This window comes from Pelodiscus sinensis, chromosome 7 (assembly GCF_052426305.1).
Source record: "Pelodiscus sinensis isolate ZL-2025 chromosome 7, ASM5242630v1, whole genome shotgun sequence".
Classification (NCBI taxonomy): domain Eukaryota; kingdom Metazoa; phylum Chordata; order Testudines; family Trionychidae; genus Pelodiscus; species Pelodiscus sinensis.
The window spans coordinates 6570232-6590641 of record NC_143058.1 but is presented as its reverse complement, the minus strand read 5'-3'; the positions used below and the strand labels follow the sequence as shown (position 1 = coordinate 6590641).

Sequence of the window (20410 nt, the reverse complement as noted above, 5' to 3'; positions counted from 1 at the left end):
AGGAGGGTGGGGAAGCAATGGGATGGTTTACCTAGGGAGGGGTGGAATCTCCATCCCTAGAAGTTTTTAAGTCCTGACTTGACAAAGCCCTGGCTGGGATGATTTATTTGGGATTGGTCCTGCTTTATCACAGAGTTGGACTCGATGACCTCCTGCAGTCTCTTCCAACACTGATTCTATGATCAGGCAACCCTATTCAACTCCCAGAACTTAACCCCATTTATGTAACTTCTAATGCACTGAAACATCAGCACATCTGAAGTTCGTTAGCTCCCTAAGGCTGGTAGAAGCATTCCAGAATCTGAACCTCTTTTGGGCTAGAAACTCTGACAAAGCCAACCAGCATTCTCACTCTTGTTCTCCAGCTTTGTCGTATATGAACAGGCCGTTCACACGTTGCTTTAAAACCACGTTCATCAGCATGTTTCAAAAGTCCCCTATGAGAGATTCAGCTGCAGGTCTGTTCTGTTTGATGGTCGTCACTTCTGAGCGCTCATGGATGAGGTTCCCTGCACGAATAGGACTGTTTAAGAGCAAGAACAAGTTTGTTTTTTTATGGGACTGTCATTTTAACAGTTAAGACTTCGATTTCATTCCTTTTTCATTCATTTACATCCCTTAGAGAAGCTCTTCCATGATATTTGTAAGTGGTTCCCTCTGGTTCATTGTTCCCTGCCCCCATTTGCTTGAGCGTAAGTGGCAGGTCAAAGTTGACATGAAGAAGCTACAGGATGCACCTCCAAGACCCGGCACTTTCTGCTGAGGCAACATCCGCAGTCCTGCCAGATGACAGACACTCTTGGAACTGGGAGCCTAAAGGGCAGGAGGCCATCCAAGGTCTGGGGCAACAGGGTGGGTAGCACAGGACAGGGGATGGAGCCCCCCGGCTACCCTCAGCAAAAAGGGCCAGGACGAGAGTCCCCATGATGTCCCCAGCTGGGGCCACAGACCTCCGACAGTCCCTGGAAGCCCAGGACTAGGGCTGGAGCCCCCCAGCAGAGCAGGGATCTGAGCCCTAAAACAGTCCCTGGGAGTGTGGGGCTGGGGCCGAGCTTGGCAGAGGATCCAGAGCCGGCAGCAGTTGGTGGACATGGGGGTCCATTGGCAGGGGAATTTACCCTGGTCCGGTAAATTGTCTCATTTGGGCTGGTGAGGTCCCGATGGTGCCGGACCAGGGAGGTCCAGGCTGTACATCCTAAAATAACTGCTTTGGAAGATACTTAACCTCAAGTTTGTCTGGACTGTGCCAGCACTTCTCCTGTACACAGTTCAAGTCCACTCCATTACCTGCCTAATAAAGTGAGAGAGAAGATAATCATGGGAGTCGTTACAGGAGCCTGCGTCTGTAGGTCTGTAAACAAGAGGCTGTTTGCTGCCCGGCATGTATGTCAAGTGAGATGCCAACAAAATCCCAAGCCCCTGTCTTCTTAAGGCAGCCGCTTCGAGGAGCGGACACGTCTTCTCACTGAACTTTCTTCTGTCTTTCCACATACACAGTTCAGACGTTCTGTTTTGAGTGTCACGGCAATTTTGCCAAAGGGACAGCGTGTAAGATCTTCAGCTGATATAATCCTGTTGATTTTAATGGTGCTTTTCCAATTTAAGTCAGCCCATCCTGCAGCCCGGGTGTTGTTTTAGTGATATCTGTAGTCCTCTCGACACCTGTCTCACTCAGAGGGCCAAATTCAGTCTGTGCTCAAAGGAACAAACTCCACACATTCAGTGGGTTCAACTCCTTTCCCATCACTGTAGCTGGGTTCATTTACACCGGGACTGAATAAGGTGCCGATTCTCCTTACCCAGCCAGACAGCTCACGGAGATCTTTGAAGTGCATTTAAAGTGACGGTTCATTCTCAAAACCTAGTTCTCTCACGTAGTTCATTCTCAGAACAGTTAAATAACGATCAGGGCTGGCGAGTTTTGCGAACATCTTTGGAGGTTTTGAAATAGGTTTGGAAGTGGAATGAAAATGAAACCTTTTCAGAGCTGAAAGACAGACACCCCACTGCAGAAGAGCCGATAGTCTGGGGCTAGCTCATTCTACATCTGCCTGATTCAAAGAAGGGATGTGACCCTTCATTTCCCACAGCCCTGGAGAATGCCGTGATCACCTGGTATTTGTGAATTCTGAGAAACATTAATATTTCTGTTACTGTAGCAACCAGGAATCAAGGTGCAAGGTGCTGTCCAAACACAGAACCAAATGAGTCCCTCCTCCTATATATAACGAAATGGAATTTGTCAACAGATTTATTTGGGGTCAAAAGTGTGTAGTATATTGATTTTTGTTGAGCTGCTGTGAGGTGTTCTTCTATAAGGATGGCTGTGTTTCAGGGTGTGGTCATGTGGAGATGCTTCAGTCCTGTTTCCAAAGCTTGGGTGCGTATTTCTGTCAAAGCTAGTCTGTGAAATCCTGCTTTCCTTAGTTTTGTTTTCGTGCGCTTTGCTCACAACCGAGCGACTGTTCAACGTCTCACCAGAACTTCCTTTCCTTGCAGGTCTTCACAGGGAACGCTAATGCTGACAGCGTGGTCCACCACAAACTTCTGCACTCCGTGAAAACCCGCTTCCTGCGCTTTGTCCCTCTGAAATGGAATCCCGGTGGACGAATAGGCCTGAGAGTTGAGGTCTTTGGCTGCTCATACAGTAAGTACTTTGAACCCGAAGGTTATCCAGCGGTTATGGACGTGATTGAATTCATCTTGTGATCCAATATGAACATGCCCCACCATAATATCTGATTGGAGCTGTAGCTTTCGTTATTACCACCTTCCCCAGAAACTGCCGAGTCTTGTCTGTCCAGGATGTCCAGGCCTGTGCTTATGTTAGTTGAAAGTCAGAGGTATCCTACTGTGTGCTAGCTGGTATTGGAGCATGAGAAGTAAATGCCGCCCTGGAAGGTCACACTCTTCCTAGAGGGGTGAGGTGTCTGCTGCTGCTGCAGGTTTGGCACCAACCTCCGTAGTGAGCTGGGTTCAACCATGAAACAGCCTCTCCAATGAAGGTGTGAAAATCTTACTCTTAGCAGTGGCACTAAGAATACAATGTAGAGGACAATCCAGCCCATGCCAGGGAAAGTGGGGTGGGGTGGGGTGGGGTGGACACTGAAGGATCTCCAACTCCTCTAGAGTGAAAGGCTGGTCTTGTTGATGCCACTGGGAATTTTTCCATTGACTTAAACAGAGTCAAGATGGCACCTCACGAGTGTTATAATTTGAAACTAAATCCACATTTTCCTCCATGCAGCTGAATCGTGCCACTTTGGGACTAGTTTTCCAATGGCAAAGAAAAAAAAATCCTCTTTTGTTTCAAGGCAGTGCTAACCTGCCTCTTGCATGAAAGCAGGACTGCAAAGTAGTCTGTATGAAAGGCCACTCGCCTGCCCTTTCTTGGAAGTATAAAATAGTGACGCCCTATTCTCTCTCACGTGAGGAGTCACCGAGGGGGAAATCTTCGTGCTACGCACTGTACTGCTCCCACCCAGGAAGGAGGGGAAAGGAAGAAAACAAAGAAGCCACTAATCTGCTCTCAAACTTTGAATATAAATAAAGCCAAAGATCTTTTTAGAAATGTATATTTTGAACTTGCAGTCACCCAGGATAACTACCCCCTGAATCGAATGAAGAAACACAAACTACCTTAGGGCAGGACAGTCAATGCCTTTCCCTGGTGAGCCCAGTCTGACGTGGAGGCTAACTGACGTTTAATCAATAACCGTTTACAGAGTCAATCAAACCAGTCGTGTGTGAGTGAGGGGGATAAATATGTGATCTAGATTTCTGAGCACCGCCTGGAGCTGTTGATTTTAAAGTCCTGCTTCCGGTTGCTCGTCGTCCTGTGCTGTTGGAAAACTCATTTGACTTCTTTGCCTCAGTTTACCTGTCCAGTGTGAGGTTGCTGGCCCCATTAAGGGGAGTCCGGCCCAGGCTACCTGTGAGGAGATAATTTTAAGGGGAATGAGCACAGCTAGCTGGGTAGCTGATTAACGTGCCCCTGGGCCTCGGAAATGCCCATCCGGGTGCAGTTCCACACAGGGCTCCTAGACAGAGGAGCGCTCTCAGACCCTAGCAGGAGATGAGCTGGCTTCTGTGAATCTCTCCAAACTGACAGGTGAGAGGAGTGAAGGGAGAAGGGCTGGCAGGGAGTAAAGCTGACTGAAGGCTGCAGCCAGCCTGAAGTAGAATCTGGCTCCCGGAGGAGGGAACGTGAGGCTCTTTGAATGAGAACCTAGCTCTGGTGTGTGCCAGCGACTCCCCACACCTCCACCATTACAGGAAGGGGATAGCCCAGTTGGCTGAAGCAGTGGGGGCAGCAGGAGACAGAGACTGCAGGACTGGGGGATAGGTGCTATGTATGAGAGACGCAGGGGTTGGGTTTGTGAGGCCGGGGGAGTGCAGGGTGGCTAACCCGTTCCAAACCCCTAATCATAGCCCATAAAGAGGAGAGGTTAAAGAGACTGGAACTTTTCAGTTTAGAAAAGAGGAGACTGAGGGGGGATAGGATAGAGGTCTATAAAATCATGAGTGGTGTGGAGAGGGCTGATAAAGAAAAGTTATTTATTAGTTCCCTAAATAGAAGAACTAGAGGACCCCAAATGAAATTAATGGGTAGCAGGTTTAAAACTAATAAAAGAAAGTTCTTCTTCACACAGCGTGTAGTCAACCTGTGGAACTCCTTGCCAGAGGAGGCTAGGACTATAATAGAGTTTAAAGAGAAGCTAGGTAATTTCATGGAGGTTAGGTCCATAAAAGGCTACTAGGCAGGGGATAAAATGGTGTCCTTGGCCTCTGTCTGTCAGAGGCTGGAGAGAGATGGCAGGAGACAAATTGCTTGATTATTGTCTTCGGTCCACCCTCTCTGGGGCACCTGGTGCTGGCCACTGTGGGCAGACAGGACACTGGGCTAGAAGGACCTTTGGTCTGATCCAGTATGGCCGTTCTTATGTTCTTATGTAAGAGGCATGAGTGGCCCTGTTTGCTCTTATCCCTTCCTCGTACACCTCTGACCAGGTGCCCACTGGGCCCTGCCTCATCCCTATCCTGCCCAGTGAGACCGTTTTTGCGGCTGCTCCATGGCTCTGCCTTCTCTGGTGCTTTCCAAGGAGCAGGGCTGCGGTGATTCCCCCTCCCCCACCTTTGCTGCCAAATCTGGCAGCCCTGCAGCCGCCTGCCTGACCTGAACTTGAGCAAAATGTCTCCTCTCCAAGCCAGGACAAAATGGCCGCCCAGGTGTTGACAGAGGCCTTGCAACGCTGTCACCTGGAGAGGTCTGCAGGATGTGGCTGATTCTCAAGTGGCCTGGTTTTGCTCTGTCCCCCCCACCCTTCCACCTTCCCTTAGTAACCTTGTCACTTCCACCGGGGGTCCCTCCCCAGTATGGGTACCTCTGGCAAAAGGGTTCTGGAACCAAATTTTCCCTCCCCAAGGCCCTTTACACCTTTGCAGCATGTGAAAGTGATTGCAAGGGCCCAAGTCTCAGTTACATGAGGCCCCTGGATGCACCAGTGTGACGAAAAGGATGCTCTGTCTAAACAAGATGGAAACCCAGAGTGTCTGACCCAAAGTCTGTGTAAGTCTGTGGCAATATTCCTGTTGATGCCAGTGGGCTTGGGATCCCGATAATAAGCAGAAGATAAAGTGTGATCAGCTGGCCCAGGAATACAGGGGAGCCTGGCCCTAGATTAATGGACCCATGGCTGTGTGATTACCTGTGGGAGCAGCCAAAGAGGGGAGCGTGCCACTAAGCCCCTCACTGGTATGCGAGCGAGTGAGTGCGTAGGAACTTTGTTGTTCCTCAGGCATCCTCTGCTCACATCTGCTGCTTTTTAACCCTGCCTTTTTGAGAGAAAAGACAGCAGGTGCCTAAGTGGCTTGAGACTTACAGCTCAGTCGCTAATTTCGCAGTACCGGCGCCGGACCGAGAGGTCAACCTCTCCTGGTCCCAGAGATCCATAGCCTCAAGCTGTCTGGTTGGCACTGCTCAATGACTTCCAGGATCAAGCCCTGTTACAACCAAAGTCTCCCCCTTCCATCCCTCCACCAGGTCAGTGGCTCGCTGGAGGGCTAAAATACAGCCACGAATCCTAATGTGATTGCTTTCAGTCTTTTCTTAACCAAGAAAAAAAAAGTCATCATGGCCAGGCAACCAATTTCTGCTGGTTCCTTGGATCAGTGTTTCTCAACTTTTTTTTTATAAAGTACCCCCTTTTTAAAAAAAAAAATATAAGTACCCCCAGTACCTACAATTTTCAGAGATACCTTTTTTTTCTACCATTTCACTACATTTGTTTGAACAACTTAATTGTAGCTGGGCGGGTGATGAACATTTTGGGTGTAAAAAGTACAAAAATAATAAAGCGCTGTAAAACTTTAAAAAAAATCAGTTTTCTCCAAATTTCAGTTGTCATACCCCCCAGACTTCTCTCAAGTACCCCTAAGGGTGCTCATACCTCTGCTTGAGAAACACAGCCTTGGATCATCTCTTTACATGGGTTTTCCATTTCTGAAATCAGATATTTAAAGTTACGAAGCTACATCAATATAAACAGACATGTTTATCCATCCTCCTGTAATAATGGCCTTGACAAGTATGAGGGGGCTCAGCAGCTGTAAAATCAGGCATGGTTTGGCAACACCACGTGGAAGTGGGGTGCTTCTTCTCAAAATGATTTGTTCCTGAGGCCGGTTGGAGCTCACGGAAGGGTTCTTCTCCTTCCGGGTCAGTGGGCAGCCGCTCTGCCTCAGTTCAGAGTCCCTGTGTTCTGGGTGTCAGGCCTGTGATCAGCCCAGTATGATGGGTAATAAGCCAGCTCAGGTAGTGAGAAGCCCAGGTCTCGGTTCCGGGCGGGGCAGAATACAAACAGTCAATAGCCCTGGGCCAGGCTCCGGTTCAAGGCAGGACAGTCAGTAAACAAGAAGGCCCAAGCCCTGGTGCAGGGAGGGGGCGGCGAACAGTCAGAAATACAAACCAACAGTAGCTAGTCTATATAGTTCACGATAACCAAACAGCTGAGTCTCCTTGTTCGGGGCAAACAAGATCCAGCTAATCCAGACAGTCCTCCTGAATGGCCGGAGAGGGGAGACTGCTGCTCAGGGACTGGGTGGCAGGGGGGACGCAGGCCCACCCATTCGGTTGTGTCCCAACCCAGGACCCTCACAACAGCAGAGCGGTCTGCTGCTGGGTCAACAGGGAGCCTACCTGCAACATGCTGATCCCAGCTCCGGTTCAGCTAAACCATGGTCAGCATTCCCTGGGCTACTTCAGTTTCCCTCCTCCATGTATCCCTGGGTCTCTGGCAGGTCCACTGGGGTGTTGGGGCTTGACCACTCCGACAGGTCTTCTGGTCCAGGCCTCAGGCAAGCAAAGGGCCAGTCCTCAGCCTCCCAGCCTGGTAGCACCGGGCTGGCATCTTATTCCTCTGATGGCTGGGGTCTCCCTGACCTCCAGGGCTGGCTTTTTATAGTACTGGCCATGCCTCTTGCCTTCCGGTCAGGTGAGAAGGTGGAGCCAGTCTCTGCTCCCAGAGGGGCTCTTCTCCCTCCAGGTCAGTGGGCGGCCACTCTGTCCCGCTACAGTTCAGCCCACCTAAAATAACCCGACTCCTCCCCCCGATTCTTAAATGTAAAAATGAAATCATGCAGATGAGAGAACTTGTAACCGGAATCGCCGCCCAGAAGAAATTTGTCCTCGGTGACTCCGAAATCCTGCGCTTAAGGGGATGATCCTGCAAACTCACACAGCCCTACGCTACAGCGTCCCAAATAGAGAAGCGATTGTAACAAATTGCTAACGTGCTAGCAGAGGACATGTGCAGACATATGGCAAGTTGATTGTTTTCGGTGTTGAGGGATACGGGAGTATCTTAATACTTGGGGAAAGATGTGTTCGCCAAAAATCTGGGGGAATCCTGCTGATCAACCATTTCTATAGGATAAGATTTATGGTGACATTGAAAATGCCGTTTGGCTTCTACAGCGGAGTGACGGCCCAGGAGGCATCAGCAGGATCGCGTATCAGTTCAGCTAACAAGTTGGGAAACGGGGGTGTGGGGAGAGAGATTGTGCAATAGGACATGGGAAGCCACTTCTTTTAGGAAGTTACAGCTTTTCTCCTTTCCAGAGGCTGGCTTCTCCTCTTTCGCAGGCAGTGCTCTTGGAAAGAGCATGTGATCTTGTGGTTTTCTTTAAAATGACCAGCCCGTAGCGGGACCTTTTCCTTTTCCTTTCCTTCTGATACGTATTTTTCACGCCACGAGCGAAAACGAACATGCTGTAGAAACGCGTCCATAGACGGAGGGGGAATCACTGATGTTTTCATAACAGCCAATGTGAGCCTCATGACCGAATGATTGCTGCTTTAGAGACCGCGATGCCCTGGTGAGGAAGCACGCTGTCCAGACACTGGAGGAGTTTGTTCAGATTTGTGGCGTGGATAGTGGGCAGTGAATTTGCAAGGTATATAGGGACAGAGGCACGTGACTCCTAAGCTACCTTATTTGCAGTGGTGCCCACAGAATGGCAGCAGGAGTGAGGCTAGTCAGGCTGGCCAGGAGAAGCATCCATTCAGCGTGTCTTGACTCTGCCATTAGCTCCCCATTAGCTGTACAATAAAGCTTGCCTTCCTTAGTGGGGGAGGGGGGAGATTCTGCATCCCCTTCCCCCTCCTTCCCTCACAGCAGCAAGTACCTCGAAGATGCCCCTGCAGTCTCAGAGTGAGGAGTGAAATGGGCTGGAGGGGGTGGGGAGGAGTAAAGCCGGTTGTTTATGCTTGTGCGCGTGGGGGTGGGGGGTTGGCCCCGGGGCAGGTGCGCACGGGGCTTCGCTGTGAGGGAGAGGGGGGGTCGGCTGGCCCCGGGGCAGGCATGCGCTGGTTTCTTTTTTGGGGGGGGGGGGAATCCTGGGAGGAAGCAGATGCAGCAGACTCTCTGCCTCCATTGACACCCGGCTCCCCAGACCCCACTCCCCAGCCACAGAACGCTGTCCCCACTCTCCTGTCCCCAGCCACAGAACTCTGTCCCCACTCTCCTGTCCCCAGATACAGAATTCTGTCCCCATTTCCCTGTCCCCAGCTACAGAACACTGTCCTTATTCCCGTCCCCACTCCCCGAACTCTGTCTCCATTGGCACCCTGTCCCCTGCTGCAGAACCCTGTCCTCTGCCCTCCCAGCACCCTGTTCCCTCTCCCCTGCCCCCAGCCCCAGAACTCTGTCCCCACAAAATGTATAATTATAAATGCTTCATTTTAGATTTAAATAGCATGAATAAAAAACAGACCATTTATTTCATAACTATAAACACATGATTTCAATTTTATATATTGCTTAATTTAAAAATAAACTGTTTATCAGTGTGTGTAAGTAAGGGCTGGGGATAGCAAGTGATGGACAGGAGGAGAATGGAGAGGGCGGGGCTTCAAGGAAGGGGCGGGGTTTCAAGGAAGGGGCGGGGCGGTAGATCTTCTCCTGTTCTGAGATTTAAAAAGTGATCTTGGGTGTAAAAAGTTTGGAGACTACTGGTCTAGATGGTGCTTGGTCCTGCAATGAGGGCAGAGGACTGGACTTGATGGCCTCTCAAGGCCCTTCCAGTTCTAGTATTTTATGATTCTCTGTTGTCTCTGGGCTGGTTGGCATGGCTGCCACCACAAGCTAACATATCTCTTCACGCAGTTGTGTGCTGGCAGACAGATCATTTCTGCTTCCTGTGCAGTAGATGGTAAGGGACTTCCCTTAACTCTTTTCTTCAAAGTGCAGCTACTCCTGGCAGTAAATAACCCTTTTCTCAACGTATTGTGTTTGCACAAGTTCTAGGATTTTAAAAGGAATGCCCATGCTAACAAAACCCAGACTCAACCCTTGAGCCCCAAACCAAAACTGAACGTCAACAAAACTTGATAACTTTGTTTTCCATTTTCATATTTCTCCTGTTTCTGGAAGCAGAAATACCTACATAATCTAGAAAATGCTAGTCTTGTGTTATGTCTGACAGTCAAAAGAAAAAAAACACTAGGATTTTTGTTTGAAATGTTAACTGGAAGAACCCGAGTGGACACTGTGGGGGTGTGTCTAGACTACATGCCTCCTTCGACGGAGGCATGTAGATTAGCGAGATCGGAAGAGGGAAATGAAGCCGCGATTAAAATAATCGCGGCTTCATTTAAATTTAAATGGCTGCCCCGATCTGCCGATCAGCTGTTTGTCGGCAGATCGGGGGAGTCTGGACGCGATGCCCCGACAAAGAAGCCTTTCTTCATCGACACAGGTAAGCCTCGTGAAACCAGGTTTACCTGTGTCGATGAAGAAAGGCTTCTTTGTCGGGGCATCGCGTCCAGACTCCCCCGATCTGCCGACAAACAGCTGATCGGCAGATCGGGGCAGCCATTTAAATTTAAATGAAGCCGCGATTATTTTAATCGCGGCTTCATTTCCCTCTTCCGATCTCGCTAATCTACATGCCTCCGTCGAAGGAGGCATGTAGTCTAGACACACCCTGGGTCCATGAGAGGACACAAGGGGATGTGTTATGGAGGTGACCACACCATTACTGTGTGGTGCAAGGTTTCCAGTGTTTCCTTTTGGTCCTTAACTCTCTGGAGAGCCTCTTTTGGTGCTGTAGAGGTCATAGAGATCACGTTTCTGCGGGATCTGCTTCATTCTTTCTAGCATGTTTGTGCTCTGATCGTTGCGGTAATGGAAAACATATAGTGGGAGATCAGAGTTACAGCAAACCAGTGTAAATGCTATCGTGCTGACATTTGTGATCAGGGTGCTCCAACTCTTCTTCTAGTCTAGTTATCGTTTTTAAAGTTGGACTGTTTAAAAGCTCGGCCTAAAGTTGCCAAACACCTGCTTAATCCTGCCCCAAAAGGAACCAAACCGAGCTGTCCCTACTGGATGATTTGCTGACAAATGGGTGTGTTCATGACAGCTCAGTTAATCTGTCCATGTGGCCTGTTAACGAGTGTAGTGTGGGCGATAAAATGGTCTATGAAAAGCATAGCCACCATACCCTTTTAATAGTGTTCTGACCTGGCACTGGAATGATCCCTCCAGGCCAGCCAAGACAATTCACATTCAGAAGCACACTTGGTAAAATCATCGTAAACGTGCAGATATCCCTAGGAGGGAGGGATATTTATTTGAGGTAAGACTATGCTTATTTGGATGCAAAAGTGGAGGGAGACTGATCCATGATCTAGATACTGCTTTGGAGGATCTTTTGCAACATAGGAAAAACTGGAGCAAGAACTAGGACAGTGCACTTGTATCAGTGACTAACTCTTCTTCACGTCCTTGGGATGCAAACAATGGATGTGGTAGGACATGGTGGTATGGTGGTAGGGCAGTGGTTCTCTCCTCGTTTCAGTCTGCGGACTCCCAGGCCAATCAAAACATGTTCGTGGACCACCTCCTTTTTGAGACATGATAAAAAAGAGCAGATAACCATTTTGGTTTGAAACTTATTTCTTACTAACAGATTGTTGGTGCCTGCCCACGCCGTGTGACTTTGGACAATGTTCCTGTGGACCACTGAAAAGTCACCATGGACCACCAGTGGTCTATGGACCGCCAGTTGAGAACCACAGTGGTAGGGAGATGTCTGGTGTGATGAAAAAACAGGCTGATGAAAGAATCTTAATGTAATAAAGGGACTGTGAATCATGAAAAGGGAGTGGGGGATTACCCGGGGATGTTGGCCTCGATGAAAGAAGGTGATAGATAGGGGCTAGCAAGCTTGGCGGACCATGGGTGTGGTATGGTTACAGTGTTTCGCATGTGCTGAGTACCCCAGTGAAATCCAGAGAAACTTCACCGACAATACAGCTCTATCTCTTTGTTCTCCTCTTCCTTCTTTTCCCCTTTAGAATCGGACATTGCAGATTTTGATGGCAGAAGTTCCCTCCTGTACAGATTCAATCAGAAACTGATGAGCACCTTCAAAGACGTGGTTTCCTTGAAGTTCAAGAGCCTGCAGGGGGACGGAGTCTTATTCCATGGAGAGGGGCAGCGCGGGGATTACATCACGCTGGAGCTACAGAAAGGGAAACTCGCCTTGCACATTAACCTGGGTAGGATTTTATTCATCCACCGGGAATTGGACGGAGAGTTGTTTGCCATTTACTTTTGTTATTGATTGCCCGGCAGTATTTGGAAGCCCCAACTGAGATTGTTGCGTGAGGTGCTATACATATGTATAGTAAAAGACAGTACCGGACCCAAAGAGCTTGCAGATGAGGAATAGGCAGAGAAATAGAGAAGTGAATCGTCTTGCTCGAATTTATACAGCAAGTCAGCAGCACAGCCAAAAATAGAACCCAGGGTCTTATGACTACTAGGTCAGTGCCCCATTTAGTGGACCACGCTACCTTTATTTTTCTAGCTGCAAATATTGGTCTAGCCTGTTTAATCTACACCAGACCTCCGGGGATTCCATTGCAATCTCAACTACAATTTCCTCTCTCTGCTTAGAGAACGATTCCCGTTTAAATTAATCATTTCAGAGCAGGGGTCTGGCACAGATCTGCAGGTGGCCATCCTGCCGCATTTAGCATTCAGCTCATGGTTTCTCTGGCTGCTCTCCTGCAACAAATAGAGGCTGAAAGCCGGTTTTCTTTGCCTGTCACAGAGCTCCTGCTTTGGACAAGACATGCTTCACCTCTGTGTTTTCACGGGTGCATGTTCAGACAAAGGAAAAGAAACTTAAGGGCAAATGTCTGCATGTGCTGGGAAGCAGAATTCATCTTCATCAAAACAACTGTGTCAGATTAGTAGCACAAGAAAGTGGGAAAATACCAGACAGTTGCAGGGAGAAACTCCATTCCAGCATTCCACCTTTTTAGCTGTCAATAAAATACGCACAGGCTCTGGTTATTTTCTATGACTAAGGCAATTTTAAGACCCCTTTGTGGTCTCTGGGTCTGTGAACTCCTGGTGTAAATTAGAGCAACCCCAGCACAGCTGTATCTTAACTTGGCCGCCCATGACCCCAAGGAGAAGTTGCAATAGCCAAGGATCCTTATAGATCAGGGAAGATTGTCCTCTATTCAAGGCACACTCCTCTAATCCTGATCCTATGAAGCAGGATCTAGACCAATGTGGGGAATTTTGGATTAAGGAGCCTTTGACATGACTCTGAACCTCATAAAGGTTAGAATAACTTTCAGGATGCTTTGCTGTACTGGTGTAATCCACACACCTAGGCTATGTCTAGACTGGCCACATAAGACGGAATAGGCATGCAAAGCAGGCAAGTCAGAATAGGGAAATCCGTGGGGGATTTAAATATCCCCCGCGGGAATTAAATAAACATGTCCGCCGCTTTTTTTCCGGCTTGGGGAAAAGCCGGAAAAGAGCGTCTAGACTGGCGCGATCCTCTGGAATAAAGTCCTTTTCCGGAGGATCTCTTATTCCTACTTTCAGGATAAGAGATCCTCCGGAAAAGGGCTTTATTCCGGAGGATCGCGCCAGTCTAGACGCTCTTTTCCGGCTTTTCCCCAAGCCGGAAAAAAAGCGGCGGACATGTTTATTTAAATCCCGCGGGGGATATTTAAATCCCCCGCAGATTTCCCTATTCTGACTTGCCTGCTTTGCATGCCTATTCCGTCTTATGTGGCCAGTCTAGACGTAGCCCTAGTGTGATTCACTGACCAATGCAGTGGCACTTAGATCACAGCAACAGATAAAAACAAGAGGCCTCTACAGCATGCGAGCCAGCTGTCTTTTAGTGGTAGAGGTTCCTATACTAAGCTTCAGAGGTCCAAGGTTCAAATCCACCTGGTGGCGGTTACACTGGCACCACTGAAGATCTGACCCCGTCTCTGATTTTGTCCAAATTCAACTAGCAGCAATGTTACTTCATGAAAGACCCTTCAATGTGCACAGGTTGTGAGGATTTGTGTTATTCTTTCTCAAGATGGAAAGTACTCAGTATTAGCAATTGGCATACCCAGAAGGTTCAGGAGTTTGGACCAGCTCCTCGATATGTAGTGCCTTCCATTTGCATTTGGAGAGAAAGATGATATCTGTTTGTACTTGTGCAAGTTTCTTCATGAGGTTGATAGATTTCCACTCCATACGGCTAAATGCAGTGCCTTGTCCAAAGCAGGAGCTCGATATGTAGGTGTATCTTGATAGCTCTTCAGAGGTGATTGGGCTGCAAAGTTGAACTGGACCAGCTTTCTAGGGCTGGGCATGCTGTGAGAATAGCCATTCCTGAAGTTTTTTGGTGCTTTGTTGCTTTGACACAAGTTGAATATGAGTCAGCAGCGTGATGCTGTTGCTAAGACAGCAAACATGATTCTGCGATGCATTAACAGGTATGTTGTGAGCAAGACACGAGAAATTATTCCCTTGGTTTCTTCTCTTTTTTCAGAAGAAGCTTAATTTTTAATATAATCTTCTATATATTTTAGAAATGTCTGTCCATCTGTGAATACAAATGCCTAAATGGTAAGAGCTAGGCCCACCACATTTAGTAGGCAGCTTCCTCTTATCCTAACTTTAATAAATGTCAGGGTTTAGTTGTTGTGCCAGGGAAACAGCAAGTGCCTGGAATAGGATTGTTTTCCATAATGTGGAAAGGGATGGGGCTGCTAGGAAGGACAGTTATACTGCAGAGTGACCACTGGGGGGCGGCCGCACCAATGAGACAGTGGCCGGCTGGAGGAGGGGTTCTGAATGGTACTTTACATGGGTAAGGTTCCTCTGCTGGGCAGGGTTCCTCCCCTCCCCATGTGGCTCAGGTTGGGAGCTTTCCTTCCCCTCCCCCCTCTTGCTGAGGTCTTGGGGCTTACCTGAGCCCTCCACATACCCCACACTCTGTCCTGATTCATGCACCTTCCCTCTCTTCCCTGAGCCTCCCAACCTCTTCCCTGACTCCTCCACCTTCATCCCCTGAGTCTCCCCCACACCCAAACCCCTGCCCTGAATCCTGTACCCTCTGCTCTGAACCTCCACATCTCCCAGCCCTCTGTCAGGACTCCTGCAGCCCCTGCCCTGAGCCTCACACCTGCTGCCCTGTCTCCTGCACCTGGCATCTCCTTCTCTGAGCCCCATCATTTAAATAAAGTGTGTACGTTTTCCTTTTCATTTAAAAAATACTATTGTTAAAGACCCTGGCAACACCATGTTCATCTGGGGGAGGGATAGCTCAGTGGTTTGAGCATTGGTCTGCTAAACACAGGGTTGTGAGTTCCATCCTTGAGAAGGCTATTTAGGGATTTTGGGGCAAAAATTGTCAGGGATGGTACTTGGTCCTGCTGTGAAGGCAGAGGACTGGATTCAATGACCTTTGGTCCCTTCCAGTTCTAGGAGATAGGCAATCTTCATTAATGTATTTTATTTATTTTATCTGCTGGTTCAGGAATAAGAATGTAATAGCATAGTTATATGTATTTTGTTGCATTCCCATGAGATGTGATGTTTGTTGACCCTGGAACCTAAAATAGAATTTCCATGAGCCACAGGATGTGAATCTGGATTTTGACTACCCGTGTGTGTGTGTGTGTGTGTGTGTGTGTGGGCAGGCAGGCAGGCATAGAAGCCAAGGTTTTTATTTTATACACAGCTTGACTAATCATTCTGGAATGTAAATCCTTTTCCCTCCCCTCCCACTGATTAAAAGAAAAGAACACACAGTAGAGACCAGAAGCTCAGAAATCTTTCAGCAGAAACCTGCTAGAAAACCAAAACACACCTAACTTTTCGAGATCTGAACCTGAGTATTCTCAGACTGGACTAGGATGCTCGTCTCGGTTGCATGGATCTACAACTAGGCTTATTCTGCTGACATCAAAGAGATCATTCCAGATTTATTTATTTTGTTTAGTGCCATGAAGACCAAAATCTGGCCATATATAAATAACTCGAATTGTTCAGGTTTCCAGTATCACGCTATCTAAAATATCCGTGTCCATATTTGTGTTTTCTCCGGTAAGGATTAGGCACCATTTGTCAGTTAAAAAAGAAAAAAAAAGTGATGGCAGAAATGTCAAACGTCATTAGACTGTGGCTGTGTATACATTGGGCCGCTTATTCCGGAAAATCAGCTGCTTTTCCAGAATAAGCTGCGAGCTGTCTACACTGGCCCTTGAATTTCCGGAAAAGCAATGACGCTTTACTGTACAAAATCAGCCACTATTCCGGAAAAACTATTCTGCTCCCGCTCGGGCATAAGTCCTTATTCCGGAACACTGTTCCGGAAAAGGGCCAGTGTAGACAGCCCAGTAGTCTTTTCCGGAAAAAAGCCCTGATCGCGAAAATGGCAATCGGGGCTCTTTTCCGGAAAAGCGCGTCTACATTGGCCACAGACGCTTTTCTGGAAAAAGGGCTTTTCCAGAAAAGCAGCCTGCCAATGTAGACGCTCCTTTTCCGGAAAAACTGAAAACGGAATATTATTCCGTTTTAAGCAGTTCCGGAAATTCATGCCAGTGTAGACACAGCCTGTATGTTTGTGGAACCCCCCAGTTGTAGTACAGCTGTTCCTTTAATGGGCTACAGGTTTTTTGTGTACTCCAGATGGCGTTCTTAAAACACTTGGGTCTCTACTTCATTTCAGAGCGGAGTCACCGGCCATACAATCATTTTTCCAGTGCTGCCTTGTTTTCTGCTTTATGCAATTACCTGGGGCAATCCCCCTCCGTGTGCCTGATCCAAACGTTGGAATAAGCATAGAACAGATGGATCCCAAAGAATCCAAGCCAGGCTTAGCCCGGGTCCTGCATCTATTGAGGCAGGGCTCTTAATACTTCAGTTCTAGAGTCCTGGTCTCACTTCTGTCTGCCTCTGTCCCGCAGGAGATGCCAAAATGCGTTTCAGCACCAGCCACACGTCAGTCACCCTGGGCAGCCTCCTAGATGACCAACACTGGCACGCGGTGCTTATTGAGCGCTTCAACAAGCAAGTGAACTTCACGGTGGACAGGCAGATGCAGCATTTCCGAACCAAGGGGGATTCGGACCACCTGGACATCGATTACGAGGTGTGCGGGGTCGCTTGGGTTATGTCTTCCGAGACGGGGGTGAATGCGGGGAGCAGTCGGTGTCTCTGCTAGGACTATAAGCCAGAGCTCTCTTCCCAGCCTGCTTTCCCTTGCCTCTAAAACTCTTTCCTAGTCAGTGCACTTACTCAGTGTGTCTGAGGCATTGGGTCCTTCAAATCACCTCCCAAGCCCCATGCGACACGCTCCAAAGTCCCAGGAAATGCAGGTAGGGGGGCTCCTTCCACCCAAGGGAGCACACAGAGCCACCCTCTCCACCTGTCCTAGGGGCCTAGCTGGTCTTTGGTCCCGCACCCCTCCGATTGCCTGTCTCGGAGCAAGCATGACTGGAAAGTACATCAGCCCGTGTGCTAATCTGGGACCCAAAGACACAGACACATTGGAAGGGTTATGATGCCGCAGAATCCCAAGGAGCAATTCCCACAGAGCGTGTGCTGCAGTAGCCACTCTACAGATGTTTTAGCGCATCCTGTCGGCACGGGAGTAGCTCTGTTGGCCACAGGGGACAGAGCATGGTCCTGCCCTTCACTCATCCCTACACAGCCCTGCCAGACTGCAGCTGCTTCCAGCACAAAGAGGGAAGGTGACTAGAAAGCATCTTTCCTCAGGGGAGCAGAGGTTTGGAGACTTTCTCCTCCACCTGGGCTGCATTGAGGAGAGCCAGGGAGAAACCTGATTTGTGCTTGATTTGGTGAGAATTTCCCTTCGGATGTGTCTAGACTACTGAGTCTTTTTCGAAAAAAGTAGCCTTTTTCTGAAAAACCTGCACCTGCATCTAGACTGCTGCGGCGTTCTTTTGAAATTAAATCGAAAGAACGTGGCAGTGGTTTCAAAATCGGTAAACCTACTTTTACGAGGAAGAATGCCGTTTTTTTCAAAAGCGTGCTTTCAAAAAAAGGTGTTATGTAATGCAAACAGTGCTTTTTTTGAAAGAGAGCATCCAGATTGCCTGGGTCATCTCTTTTGAAAAAGCAGATCGATTTTTCGAAATCCTTGTGGCTGTCGAGACGATTTCTTTCAAAAGAGGCTTTTTCTAAACAGCTCTTTCGAAAAAGCTTCTTTTGAAAGAGGCTTGTAGCCTAGATGTACCCTTCCAAAGCGAGAGGCCAGGCTGGCCCGGGGAGGAGTATTTCACCCTCTCCACTACTTGGCTCAGTGGCTCTGTTCTGTGCTCTGAGGAAAGTGCAAGAAAAGACGTTTTTCGCATGACGTGCATGTTTAGCTGTTTCCCGATTGCAACCTCGATGCTCCCATTCCCTCCCTCGCCCTCCCACACACTTGACTATTTCCTGTGTTCCTTTTCTGGATGAGCCAGTCCCAGGAGTGTGCAGAGCATGATGTGTTTGCACCGACAGACCCATCATCCTTATGGGATTGCACTACACTGGCAATACCCACTTCTGTGCAATCACAGGCTCCTTGCCTGAACTTTGGGTACTTTTCTCCCAGCATGTCTGGAGTGCAGAAACAGATGGCTTAACAGCGGCACTCATGCACATGTGGATGTCTCCATTGGTCAGCTACCCAACGTTCTAGCCAAATTGTGAGAGGCCCTTTCCTTATTTGTCATTGTCCAATGCAGAGAGGAAGAGAGACGCCAGTGCCCACAGGCACTAATTAATCATTCTCCTGGCCAGATGACATTGCTGCTGCCTTCATTAAATCCTGGCACAGAATTTCTATTTGCTCCCAAGTAAAATCCTCACTCCATTGGAGTTGATGGTAGGTTTGTCGTTGACTTCTGTGGTGCCAGGATATAATTTTTGGTGGAACTTGGAGCAGTTTAGGGGAGTTGACCTAAGGTACCACAGCTGATGGTGTGTTCTCTCATTCCCATTAAGGCACACCATGGGTTTTTGTTCAAGAAAAGGAGTCTTTGGTGTTCATTCTGGTGGTCTCATTCTAGGAAATTGGTGAACCAGCAACATGTGGATGTTTAGCTTGAAGGTAGCACTCACATATGGATGGGCCAGCTCTTGAGGTGGAATTCAGGGTTGTTGCACTGTTCTGGCTTATTCCTAATAACAATAATTGTTCTGATATTCTGTTAGCAATTACACAATTGCTAACAAGCCCCGCTCCTTCCATCCTAGGCCCTGCCCCTTCTGGGGGAAGGGGAGGGAGGTGGTGCCTGTCCATGACTACATACATGCCTCAGAATCAGAGGGGTAGCCGTGTTAGTCTGAATCTGCAAAAGCAGCGAGAAGTCCTGTGGTACCTTATAGACTAACTGAACTGTTGGAGCGTAAGCTTTCATGGGCAAAGACCCACTGCATGCATCTGACAAAGTGGGTCTTTGCCCACGAAAGCTTATGCTCCAACACTTCAGTTAGTCTATAAGGTGCCACAGGATTCCTCGCCGCTTATGCCTCAGAATGGCATTGGATGTTTTTCTAAGAGATTATAGAAAGACTTGGATTCTCCCACCCAGTGGAAGATGGGACATGCTCTACTTTTGGGGAAGCTCACAAGTAATTTTGTTTACCAATGATCCTCCTCAAATGCATGCTGTTTTGTAAATGATGTTGCATTATTATATGTTAATATAGTCACACTCAGCGACCCCCGTCACAGCGTCATTTTGATAGGGGCTGAACAAACCTGTACAAATACACTTTCCATGGTCCCAACCGCTTACGATTCAAGAAAAGTGACACATGACAGCTGGTGGCAGAGGGACCAAGCAGATGCATATTTAGTTTTTTATATGAATAAATACACTTATTTTTTGTTACAAATAGATAAAATATTAGTTTCATTCTTAAAGCTAGTGAGAGCCTACAGCTTTGGGTGACTGTGTTGAATTATGGTTGTGCCACATGTCCTAACTGAAACCAATAGACCATAACAATGACCCTATTTGATGAGACTAATGGTCCAAAACGCTTTGCATTCTATTTCCCAACCGTGTGAGTTCTAAAATGCCTCACCTGTTATGTCCGGGGTGGTAGTTGTGGTCCTGGAGGTAGCTGGCATGTCCCTGCAGGCCCTGGGAAGGTCAGCAAAGGGGGTCTCTATGTGCTGCCCTTGCCTGTAGACACTGCTCCTGCAGCTCCCATTGATCAGTAACGGAGAACTGTGGCCAGTGGAGTATTCTGTTTTCCAACCAGTGCTTCAGAGGGAACTAACAGAACAAGGCTTTTATCAAATCATCCACTCCTAATGTCCAGTCCCAGTATCTACTCCAGGGCTAGGGAGATGTGGCCCAGGGGCCAGATTTGGCCCACCTAACACTTTGAGCCGACCTGTGACCTACATCTCTCCACTTTCTATTTCTAGCCTCCTGCCTGTGCCAGCGAATTTCCAGGCAGTGGCTAAGGCAGCAGGATCCTATCGAAATGGCTCCCGGCTCCCAGTTGTGATGCTACCCCAGCAGAGGCCAGAGACATGAACCTTTTAAATATCTGCAGCCACCCCG

The 20410-nt window shown here is 48.3% G+C and overlaps 1 protein-coding gene across 1 annotated transcript in view; it reads left to right on the top strand.

Moving 5' to 3' along the window:
- The window catches only part of CNTNAP5 (contactin associated protein family member 5), a 464970-nt gene that overhangs the window by 204101 nt on the left and 240459 nt on the right, over positions 1-20410 (top strand). Inside the window, exons 4-6 of the mRNA XM_075933060.2 lie at positions 2500-2647; positions 11861-12064; positions 16790-16974. Of these exons, the coding sequence (XP_075789175.2) occupies positions 2500-2647; positions 11861-12064; positions 16790-16974 (537 nt within the window). The remainder of the gene's footprint in view (positions 1-2499; positions 2648-11860; positions 12065-16789; positions 16975-20410) is intronic.